The 11742-nt window shown below is 45.7% G+C and overlaps 1 protein-coding gene across 1 annotated transcript in view; it reads right to left on the bottom strand.

Moving 5' to 3' along the window:
• Positions 1–612: 612 nt before the first annotated feature.
• Positions 613–11742, bottom strand: part of Ptpre (protein tyrosine phosphatase receptor type E) — a 145854-nt gene continuing 134724 nt past the window's right edge. Inside the window, exons 19-22 of the mRNA XM_055608922.1 lie at positions 8061–8186; positions 7125–7291; positions 5593–5728; positions 613–3638 (exon numbers count right to left, since the gene is read on the bottom strand). Coding sequence (XP_055464897.1) covers positions 3564–3638; positions 5593–5728; positions 7125–7291; positions 8061–8186 — 504 coding nt within the window. The 3' untranslated portion in view covers positions 613–3563. The remainder of the gene's footprint in view (positions 3639–5592; positions 5729–7124; positions 7292–8060; positions 8187–11742) is intronic.

The raw sequence follows: 11742 nt of genomic DNA, 5'->3' as shown, positions 1-11742 counted from the left end.
CTCACCCCCTGGAAGCTGCTTCTGGGCCAAGTCAGACCTAAGTTTTAAAAGCCTGAAGTAGCATTGGATAGTTCAGTTGGTAAAGTATTTGGCTTGTGAGCATGAGGACCAAGTTCAGTCCCCAAAACCCACCTAAAGAAGATGGGTGTGGTGTCACACTTGTGTAATCCCAGCACTGGAGAAGTTCAGATAAGAAAGTCCCTGGTGCCCACTGGCAGGCCAGTCTTGGCCTAACTGGTCAGCCCCAGGCCACTGAAAGACCCTCTCTTCAAGAAGGTGGGCAGCCTTCCTAAGGATGACACCCAAGGTTGTCCTCCGGCCTCCATGTATACCTGTGAACTCATGCACCTGAACACACACACACACACACGCACATACACACACACACACACACATGCTTGCATGCACACGTTCACTTAAAAATAAGACTCTAAGTTGTCTTTGTAAGCCCAATGCATGTCTTTGGTGCTGAGGTTCTAACCTGGGGACTCACACATGCTAAGTACTGTTCCATGGAGCTACACTCCCAGCCCTCAATGCATGCCATGTCTAAAGGGACTTGGACTTCAGATGTAGGAATGAAGTTCAGAAACACGAGGAGAGAAGCACAGGTCCAGGCTGGTAGTCAGAGGTTTATTCTTGCATCAGGATGTTTTTGATGTTTTTGATGTGTTTGCATGTCCCAAGAATTCAGCGACATTCACTGGCATTATAATCAGAGCAAGATCAAATGGTAAATGTAATCAAAAGAATATATGAGAGTTGGAACCATGACACATACACATATTATAAAGATTGCACATATAAATTAAACATGGCTTGGTTACAAACAAAGATATATCAGTAAATACACATGAGAAAACCCAACGGCATGTCCATGTCTCCAGATGCTGAAACACAGGTATCAGGCTCATTTTAAAAAGTTTTTAAAAAACACATAAAAATACCTTGGAAAACACAGGTGTGCTTTCCTCACTCATCTAGCACATGGAGAGAGAAAGTAAAGCAAGTCACACAGTGACCAAGGGACGCACCTGATCAGAACACCGGGCTCTGATTGCTATTTGGCATTTGAACGCAACCGCATGCAACAGAGAAACAAGAAGGTCATTGTTGGTGCCAGGCTGTTCCCTGGTGTATACTCGACCCCCTAGGACTTAGAGAAGGACATGCCAGGTACACAGAGAAGATGCCGAGGCCTCACTTAGGATGTCCCTTGTACACAGAGGCTCTGCACCTTAAGGAGGCTGAATTTGGCGGTGGCATTAGCCAAGAGACTGCAGGGATTGGCCCTTCCACAGAAGGACAGGTGCTGCCCCGACTGTGCCCATAGGAGGGTGGCTTCTGTTTCTCTCTGGAATGGGACAAGCTGTTTAGAAACAGGTAGGGCTCCTGCAGGGGAACCTGGGGGCAGCCCCAAGGTGAGGAAAAAAACACAAATAGAATATTTTCTAGACATCCTGAAAAAAGATCTACCCTAAAGGCATTCCTTGATACAAGAAATGCCTGGGATTCTGAGGGCCAGTCACTAAAGTGGGGTGCCAAGGTGCAAGGCCAAACTTTGGCTTGGGACCAGTGTGAGGTCAACCTTCGTTCTAATGGGCTTGGGGTGTGGAACAGAAGAATACTGCCCTCTCTCCGGCTTTAGTCAAAGCAAGGCTCTGGGCTTGCGGTCTAACACGGAGGCAAATGAGACCACTGGCCAGGGAGAGCTCCCTCCCCTCCGGTCTTCTGCCTGTGCGTCACTTGCATGGAGAAGGGGAGGCCCTACTCAGTGCAGGCAGCCAGCCCTGCCAGCTGATGGTGATGACAGCGGCGTCACTGTCAGCTTTCACCCTGCATGCTGGGTGCCAGCTGTACCTCTGGATGGAACTCAGACCTGTGGGGTGTGAGGTGACCTGATCACCTGTATGTGGCAGCGGCAGACCCTGGGGTTGTTCCCCGTACAGACTATAACGAACAAGGACAAGCAAGCATGATCAATCCTCCACAAGGGTGGCAAATGAGACCTTTATATTTTCCTCTCTCTTTTTAAAAAGTAAAAAAATAAAAAAGTACCCAAACTGTGTATGTTCAAAGCCTTCGGTGAGTTAGAACAGATGTCTTTTTTTTTTTTTTTTTTTTTTTTACATTGTGCTCATTTGCTAGATACCTAAATGCCATAAGAAGATCATTTTATTGAAGTCAACGTTTCCAAGTTTATCCTTCCCACTCTCCAGCCTTCCCCTAACCTACTCCCCTCAGGCAGTGTGACTGTCACTGTTACCTGTGCTTGGAGGCCTCAGCAGCATTTCAGTTAGACTTCAAGTTAGGATTTTTTTTCCTCTCTCATTTTTTTTTTAATTAAACACCAAGGAGTGGGACATTAAAAAAAAAAAAACTGTACAAATCTAGATCTTAAGATTTCTTTTCTTACAAACCATCTTAACTTTTTACAAAGAAAACCTGATATACCAAAACACCTGTCAGAAAATCTGCAGTGCAATTATTTATAATCATTCTACTGGTTCTACCTGTGCGCACCTGTGTGTGTGTGTGTGTGTGTGTGTGTGTAAGACACTTTACCTCAATGTGGAAGGAAGGGAAGTAGTTTTGCATTGAGCCTGTAGGACCAATGAAGGTCTGCACAGGCAGCAGGGCCAGTGGCAGGAGCCCTGGAAATGAGGCTGGCTGGCTTCTGAGCCAGGCCTGCAGGCAGACGGACAGCAAGTGGTTCCTGAAATACCGCTCTGATGGTTAGCTTGGGGATACTGGGAGCCTGCGGGAAGAGGCGATGTGGTACCAGCACCTCTTTTTATCAAGTCTACAGTGGCGGAGACACGGTCTCTCATAAGTAAATGCCTTCTAAAACTCACAGGAAAGCCATCATCTACCCTTGTGGGTCTGAGACCTGGATTCAGGTTGTAAAATCTCTCTCTCTCTCTCTCATATATGTATGTATGTTTTTGAGACAGAGTCTCACTGTAGCCCAGGCTGGCCTGATCTGAAGCCAGTCCTCATGCCTTGGCCCCTCAAGTGGTAGAAGTACGGCCCACTCCTAGTTCCTTCTCTGAGCTCTCAAATGTAAGGATGAGCCACATGGCCGACATCAAGGACGTCCCCAAAGCCCCCGTGTACACTGTTTGCCACACCTGATGCCCTGAGTGCCCTGTTGGTGGGAACAGGAAATGTGACCTGACTCTGAGTCCTCAACCATTTCCTCCACAAGGGGCTTCATGTTTAGTGTCTTTCATAAACGTTTGACATATCAGGAATGTTTATAGATGCATGACATGTGAAGTCACATGATGTAGATCTAACAGAATCAAGATACTGACTGATATCAGCAGACATACTAACTTCCCAGATAGCATTTGACCTTAACACAGCGTTCCAATTTTTTAAAAAGGTCATTTACACTTTAATAACTTTACAGCAGGTAGCCTATGGAACATAACAAAATATATACAAAGGAATTAGGAAGGATATTAATGTCCACTAGGAAATAAATTAACCTGACTTTTTCTCTTTTTTTACAAAATATACTGACCATTAAATTAAAAAATATCTTAAGGCAGGACTCTTCATTTGAAATTAGCATAATCAGAAAATATATCAATAAAATCTTGTACCACTTTGTAGCAGAATTCATATTGCTCCTGAAAAGAGAACGAGAGTGAATTAATAAGTTGCTTCACACATACTTGATGCATTTAATCAGAAGATGCATTTAAAGCCCAGATGTCAGTCAGTCTGTTGATGCATCTAAGTCTGCGGCTCCTCCCCACATGTCAGCTTCTGTTACATAATGTGGTTTTTAGGCACAAGGCATGTTCTAAACCAAGTTGTTTTTCCATGTGGAAAACGTCAAGTTTCAGTTTCAAACTGGTGGGTGTTCAGAATGGTCTGAGGAAAACAACTGTGCTTTTCATATTGACATTGGGAAATGGTTTGTGTATGCGTGTGCCTACCTGTGCACGTGTTTGCTTGCATGTGGAGAGCACAGGCTAGCCTCAGGTGGCCTTCCTTAGGTGCTGTCTGCCTGGTTTTTGAGACAGGGTCTCTCACTGGCCTAGAAACTGCCAAGTAGACTAGGCTGGCCACCCCTGAGGCCCAGGAAGCCTGTCTCTACCTCCTGAGTGTGGGATTACAAGCACATGCCATCATTTTGGGGGGTGGGGCTCAGGGGGAATGAAACTCAGGTCCTTATGATTTCAAGGCAAGTTTGTTTGTTTGTTTGTTTGTTTTTTAATCAATACAGCTATCTCTTAAGGCTAGGAAACAAGTGTGAGAGAGAGAGAAAGAAAAAAAGAGAGAGAGGTTTGCTGTTTTGAGGCAGAGTTTCATTTTGTCCATCCTAGCCTGTAGCCTAAGAGCCCAGGATGACCTCGAACTCTTGATCTTCCTGTCTCAACCTCCCAAGTATTAGGATTATAGTCATGTGCCACCACACCTGTATGAAAACTATTTCTTTTTTTTTTTTAAGTAAGTTTTCTTCTTTAAAAAAGATTTATTTATTTATACAATAGTCTGCCAGAAGAGGGCACCAGATCTCATTATAGATGGTTATGGGCCACTATGTGGTTGCTGGGAATTGAACTCAGGACCTTTGGAAGAACAGTCAGGGCTCTTAACCTCTGAGCTACTTCTCCAGCCCTGAAAACTATTTCTAACGTGGTAAAAAAAGAAAAAAAATACAGTTCTATCACTGAAAAGTAAAATTCACACTGCCTAATTTATAACTGTTAAGTGAAAATCATTTTTTTTTCAAGACAGGGATTCTCTGTGTAGCCTTGGCTGTCCTGGACTCACTTTGTAGACCAGGCTAGCCTCAAACTCACAGAGATCTGCCTGGGTCTGCCTCCTTGAGTGCTGGGATTACAGGCAGGCACCACCGCGCCCTGCTCAAATGGTTTTATATTAATACAAATGTGGTAAGAATTTGCAAGACTAAATGTTTTAGGTTCATGTGAGCCTTCCCATTATCACCACTGAAGCCCATCTATTGCACATGGATCAGGCTGCCTGTCACGAGTGTGGAGAATAAGCAGGTGGGAGAGACGTCCTAACTAGGCGACTCTGGGGACGATGGCTGAGAACCACCTTTAAAGCTGCCCTTGCTCCTTCAGCGTGAAACATTCTGGAATTCAGTGCAGACTCTCTCCCTCTAACCAGGAAGTGTGAGCTGGGTAATTAAAGAGAATATGTAGAGCAACTGGACGTTAGGAGAACCCCTCCTCCCTCCCCAGGCAAGACCTGTGGAGGGTCCTTGAGGTTGATGAGACCTTCCAAAGACAGACAGACCAAACGCAACAGTGGAACGTGAAAAATAACAAGCAGCAGGGCTTTGAACTTCAGGGCTGCTTTTGAACTCAGCAACAGTGTTTTCAAATGGAAATAAAGTTGGTACAGGAGCTCCTCCTCTTGCTGGGAAGACTCTCCCTAAGACTGGGGGAAAGCTTTCCTGTGAAAAGGCTGCAGCTGGGTCAGGCTCCCTGGGACACACATGCTCCCAATCCTCCCTTCCACCGGGTGTTCCTTTAATGAAACCAACATCAAATACATGAAACAATTCTCGACTCTTCTGGAACATCAGATCATTTGGATTCTTACCAGGGTTTGCACCATGTGTGGTCTCTGAAGCCTTAAGCTCTTCACAGCTTGAAACACATCCAGGAGTCCCTCGGCTTTCACTCGTTCCAAAATGTTGCTGAGTGCGATGAATGTACCTGTCCGCCCTGCTCCCGCGCTGCCGAAGAAACACACTTAGTGAAGGCAAAGCAAACGAGAATGTATGCCAGAAGAGGCCCGGGCACTTACCTTTGACCCCTAGGACAGAACTGAAGTACCAGTCCCCGAAAGGCACCCATGTCTGACTGTATCTTTGTGTGTGGTGCTCTGTGTGTTCATATGTGTGGACGTGTGTGTGCGTGTGTGTGTGTGTGTGTGTGTGTGTGTGTGTGCGTGTGCAGCAGTCAGGGTCTATGTTTGTCGCCTTTCCCGATTGCTTTCTGCCTTCTGTTGGAACAGGCTCTTTCACTGAACCTAGAGCTCCCTGTCTTGGCTAGGCTGGCTGGTTACCAGTCCCCCAGGGGCCAGTGAATGTATGATGGATCTGCAACAGCCCTGCATCCCTGGCTGGGGCAGGCAGGACCTGCTCAGCCACTGCAGATCCATCATACATTCACTTTTCTTCATATGTGTCTTGCCATGGGCCTGGCTAGTTGCTGTCTCCAGGGATATCAGGATTGTGCCTCTACTTTGAGTCTGCATGAGGGCATTGAATGTTGGAACGGGTTGACTTTAGAGGTCCCAGACTGGGGTCTGGGGGAGATGGCTCAGCTGGTAGAGAACTTGCTGTGCAGGCATGAGGACTCAACTTCAATTCCCAGATGCCACAAAAGAAAAGTTGGGTACAGTGGTGAGTGCTTGTCCTTCCAGGGCTGGAGAGGTGAGGATAGGAGGATCCCTGGGGCTCCCTGGCTACCCGACATAGCTTAATCAGCCAATAGGAAACCAAGTGAAGGTAGTTTACTCTTGAGCTTGACCTCTCACCTTCATGGATTATATTTATGTAATCTCATGTTCTCTCTCTCTCTCTCTCTCTCTCTCTCTCTCTCTCTCTCTCTCACACACACACACACACACACAGAGATACCAGTCTGGGCCTGTCCATGGAGTCTTCATATTCCATCCTGTGCTTTTGTTCAGCTGTATTGAATATTTCCCAAGCCAGGAGAGAGAGAGAGAGAGAGAGAGAGAGAGAGAGGCTGGGAAATGGGGGAGGGAGGAGCAGCCAGAGCTGCCTTTCAGAGTGAACACAGTTAAGCTGAAATCCAGGAGGACAGCTGAGGGCTTTGCCTGGGAGGTTTGTGTGACTTCAACAGGATTTAGTACCCTGTGTCCATTCTGACTCCTCCCAAATGTGCATTCTGCATACATAATGAAGTGGCTTTTGGGCCCATCTATGCAGTTGTGTGTGCTGCGTGTATGAAAGAAAAGGTGACACACAGTCTAGGGAAACAACCCCCCTGACAGGAGCTGTCCAGTTCTCCCTAGCTGCAGAGTTGGTCTCTAGAAACCTCTCTAGACCTGCTTTTGCTGGCCCGCCAGGACAGGGCGCCAGGGGGGGTGGGGCAGCTCACCTGCAGTGCACGGTGATGGGGTGGTTGCCTGTCTGCTGCTGCTGTTTCTGCACCGCTGCAATGAGGTCAATCATGCCTTTGCCTTCAGCGGGGATCCCAACCTCAGGCCAGCCATGGAAATGGAATTGTCTCACCACGCGGACCTGCTCTTCCTGGCGAGCCAGGGGCTGCAGATGGGAGAGAAGTCTCAGAGGACACTGGCCCACACCCTGCCAGGGATCTGCCTGCCTGCCTGCCCATGGGCCCTTCTGGGTCCTGAAGCCCCTCCTAGGCAGTCCAGGAGCCTGGCTAGCAGTGACGATGCTTCCATCTGGACCCCCACTAGTCTCTGTGCAGCACTTTCAGCAGCCCTGGTGGCTTCATTCAAAAATAAGACTCACATTTCTAGGGAAGTTAAGTTTTGAGTCTCCATCAGGGGCTGGAGACAAGCTCAGGGCTTAGGCTGCTGCTGGCCCTGACAGAACAAGTATCTGAACAGGCACAGCCTTCCTCAACTGACTGTGACCCAGCTTGTGAGCTCTCCTACTGCTCACTAAACAAGACAGCCCAGGCTTTGTGTGGCCAGAGCTCAAGGTCCAGTGTGGATAGAGACAGTGAGAGGTTTTGGAAGGGTCTCGGGAGGCCTCTCTACCTTCTTTTAGGTCCGTTGTTCCTCCAGGCCCAGCTAAGTTTACTCTCCCCAGAAGCCAGGGCCCAGTAAATCAACCTCTCTGTCATCAAACTCAGCTTCTAATGGGAGGCAGGTGGCTGTGGAAGCTGGGATTTCATAGGATGTTTCCTACCGGATGCTCCACTGGCCCCACATGGTTCCCTGGGACTTAGGAACAGATGAATGGTGACATGTGCAGGGCCCACCGGGGTATAGCAGTAAGCACGTCCCAAGGGATGCTGCTGCCTGAGGCCCACTGGAGTCTGGGGGAATCACAGCAACGATACCTGTTTGAAAGTAACCAGGAAGTCTCGTACGCTGATGGCTTCAGACAGGGTGTCACTCTTTATTTCTATAGTTATATCTCCATAAGTCACCGAGCCCTCTGTTGGCCAATACTGGTAGCATTTATCCTAGGGGAACAAAATAAAAAAAAGTTTTGTAGTTGCCGCTTATGGCACAGAATTGATGTCAGGCCATTTCATGTGATCAGAAACTCTTGTGTAAATATGGATATGAATCCTGTTAGTTCCTGTTGACTATGAAGAGAGAACAAGTCTGGAATTTTGGTACATGAGAGAAAGGAGGATTTATTCAATGGACAGAACTGGAAGATGAGGTTGAGTCCCAGACTCATTGGGCAAGGCTGACATGAACGCTGCAGCTTCTCCTAGAGACGGGCCAGTAAACTTCCCTATATTGAAATCTTGATCTTGAATATTCTTTTACTTTGAAGAACACTTTTTGTGTCTTACTAAGTAAAAAGGCATGAAATACTGCCATTCCGGAGACAAAAGACAGAAATATCAGATTGCAATGAAGTTCACTTTCCTTCATCAACAACCATCATCCAAAGAGTGAAAAGTAAAACACTCGCCAAATGAAACTGTAGCTCAGGATAAACACCCGCCATATGTAAAGAACTCTTAAACCACTAAGCAGACAAACAGCCCAGTAGAAAAACAAGCACTTTTTTGCTTGGTTGTTAATCTTCATGGACACTCTGACAGGATTTAGAATCCCACCAGACACACACCTACATTGCTCTGAGCATTTCCAGAGAAATTCAGCTGACAGGGGACACACACTTTGACTATGGGTGGGATCATTCCATAGGCTGGAGTCTTGGAGTGAATAATCAGGAGGAAGGGATGAGATCACATTTGCCCAGTTGTCTGCTTCCTGATTGTGGATGCAATCTGACCAGATGCCCTCTGCTCTGGCTGCCATGATAGACTCACTCCCCAATCAAAAGCCAAGAGAAATCTGTCCTTCCTGATGCTGCTTTTGTCAGTATTTTATCACAGCAGTAAGAAAAGTTATAATATAGATAAAAAAGCAAGGAAAAACATCTTATATAAGACCATCCATAAACAGGTCAGGGATTGAGAGAAAAGCCAATCATAGCTAAATTAATATCTACGTAGCAAGGATTAGGGTGCTAGAGAACTCCAGGCACTCCCAGAACACTAGATGTGCCGGTGAATGTGTCTTATTCATTGCTGATACTCACTTTAAAAACCACTTTATACAGCAACTGGGAATGCTCACTCTTGGACAAACTCTGCAATCTGACATTTTTGTCTACTTGGCACCTGCTAACCTTACCTGGCAGCAAGAAACATGTCATCAGTGTTTTTCAAGCAGCAGGACAGAATTGGCCCCACTGTTAAGGATGGAAGAAGGGCTGAATAAATGGATCAGGACGCATGTTCCTTGTAGCAAAATACAACAAAAAAGGGACTGAATCATAATCACAGACACAAGCATAAAAAAAAAAAGCAAAAAAAATAAATAAATAAACACTTTAATTTAAAAGCAAACTTCCCCAATAATAAAATTTTCCATTTTAACATTCCTTAAAAAAAAAAGAGAGAGAGAGCAAAGGCACCTTCTCTCTGTAAAAATCAAGCCCCAGAAGATTGCACACAATGAAAATCTTTATATAAAGTTTTAACACAAGCAAAATAAAATAACTGTTTCTTTAGGTATGAATATATGATTTTTTAAAAAAAAGATTTATTTATTTTATATGTATGGGTATTTTGCCTGCGTGCACACACAGATGCAGACATACCATACACACTCACACATATGTGGGTGCTTGCGTGTGTATGTATTCATTTGCATGTCTATATGTATGTGTGCACCCTGTGCAGTCCTGTTGACATGGATTCCCTGGAACTGAAGTTACCAACTATTGTGAGCTGCCATGTGGGTCCTGGGAATTGAACCTGGATCCTCTAGGGGAGCACTCAGTGCTCCTAACCACTCAGCTATTTCTCTCGCCACAAATATATATGATTTAAAGGTGTCGCCTTTGCAGGGTTTCTAACCTGACCTTAAACTTACCACATAGGAGAGTAGAGAGAAACTCTCCAAACTTCTTGCTGCCACTTCCCAAGTTGCTGGATTTATAGGTAAGTACACTATGTCCAGCTGATTTAATGGTTCCCCCCCAAAAGCAAATATCATATCACTAGGATAGTTTTCATCAAGAGGACAAAACACCAATGTTGTCAAGAATGTGGAGGATTCAGAGCCCTTGAACACTGCAATTGGGAATGTAAATGGGGGTGGGGACGCGGAGGCTAAGAGCAGGCACTGCTTTTTCCGAGGGACCAGATTTGGGTTCTCAGCACCCATATCAGTTAGTTGCCCCAAACTCTAGCTCTTGGAGATTGGACCCCTCTTGGCGTGCATCTGCAGTCTTATGAACACCCCTCCAAGTACATAAGTTTTAAAATCTTGAAAATATTCAATGATCGGAGTTTATGATATTGTTACATTATAAGGAAGTGATTTCACTTCTCGGTATGAAGATGAGAAACACATAAGTTATTCCTGTGCAAAAATTTGAGCACAGCAGCAATATCCCAACATCCCCAAAGTGGAAATAGCACAAGTGTCCATCAACCGATGAACTGGAAAGTACAAGTTGTACAACCATTCACACGATTGAATACTATCAACAACAACAACAACAAAGAATGAAGTCAGTATTGAGTGCTTAGCCCTAAATGGAACATCTGTATCAGGCATGCCCCGGTCCCAGCCTCACCAAGGCTCAGCGAAGGAAAAGGAAGATCACAGAAGCTGAGGCAGAAAGAAGGTAAGAGCCAGAAGATGGAGAGAAGAGCTGTGAAAAGCTGCCTTCTGGACATGGTATGGCCATTCCTTTCATGAACTCACTGCAGCTGTAGTTACTGGCTCTAGACCAACTCAAGAGCTAAGAACAAGTCAGCATCCCGGCAGCATTAGTAGAAACTCAGTGGGTTACAAGAAAAAGTGAAGGAGAGGAGAGGAGAGGGGGCCATGCTGGGGTTACCTGAGGTAAGAGGAAAGGGGAGTTAGGGGAGATATGGTCAGGATACATTGTTCACATAGGTTAAATTGTTAAAGAAAAGGTTGAAATCCAGATATATGCTCCTAACGGGTGAGCATTGATGACATGATGGAAAACTCATTCCTGAAACAGCATGTACTGTGCACCTGTATTTACACCTGTGTCCACGAAAGCAAGTCAGTAGAGTCAGGAAGCTGGCCAGTGGTTCTCAGGGGCTGGGAAAGGAGGGATGGGCTGACTGTTAATGGAATAGGTTTTCTTTCTGAGGTAGTAGCCACAATTTGGAGTTAGACAGAAGTCATGTTTGCCCAACGCTATGAACACATTAAACCCAAGCAAACGCTTCCCTTAAAAAGATGGATTGTGAGGCTGGAGAGACTGCCCAGCAGTTAAGAGCACTGGCTGCTCATCCAGAGGTTCTGAGTTCAATTTCCAGCGCCCACATGATGGTATATGATCATGGGATCTGATGCCCTCCTTTGGCATGTAGGTGTACTTGCAGCTGAGCACTCATACATTAAAAATAAAATAAAATAAAAAGATGATTGCTTCCTGAGTGAAGCATAGATTGGTAAAGTTTTGTTTTGTTTTGTTTAAGCAAAGAAACAAAAACATAGATTCAG

The sequence above is a fragment of the Psammomys obesus genome, unplaced genomic scaffold (assembly GCF_907164565.1).
Source record: "Psammomys obesus unplaced genomic scaffold, mPsaObe1.curated_primary_1811, whole genome shotgun sequence".
Classification (NCBI taxonomy): domain Eukaryota; kingdom Metazoa; phylum Chordata; class Mammalia; order Rodentia; family Muridae; genus Psammomys; species Psammomys obesus.
This window is presented reverse-complemented; position numbering and strand designations above follow the sequence as displayed.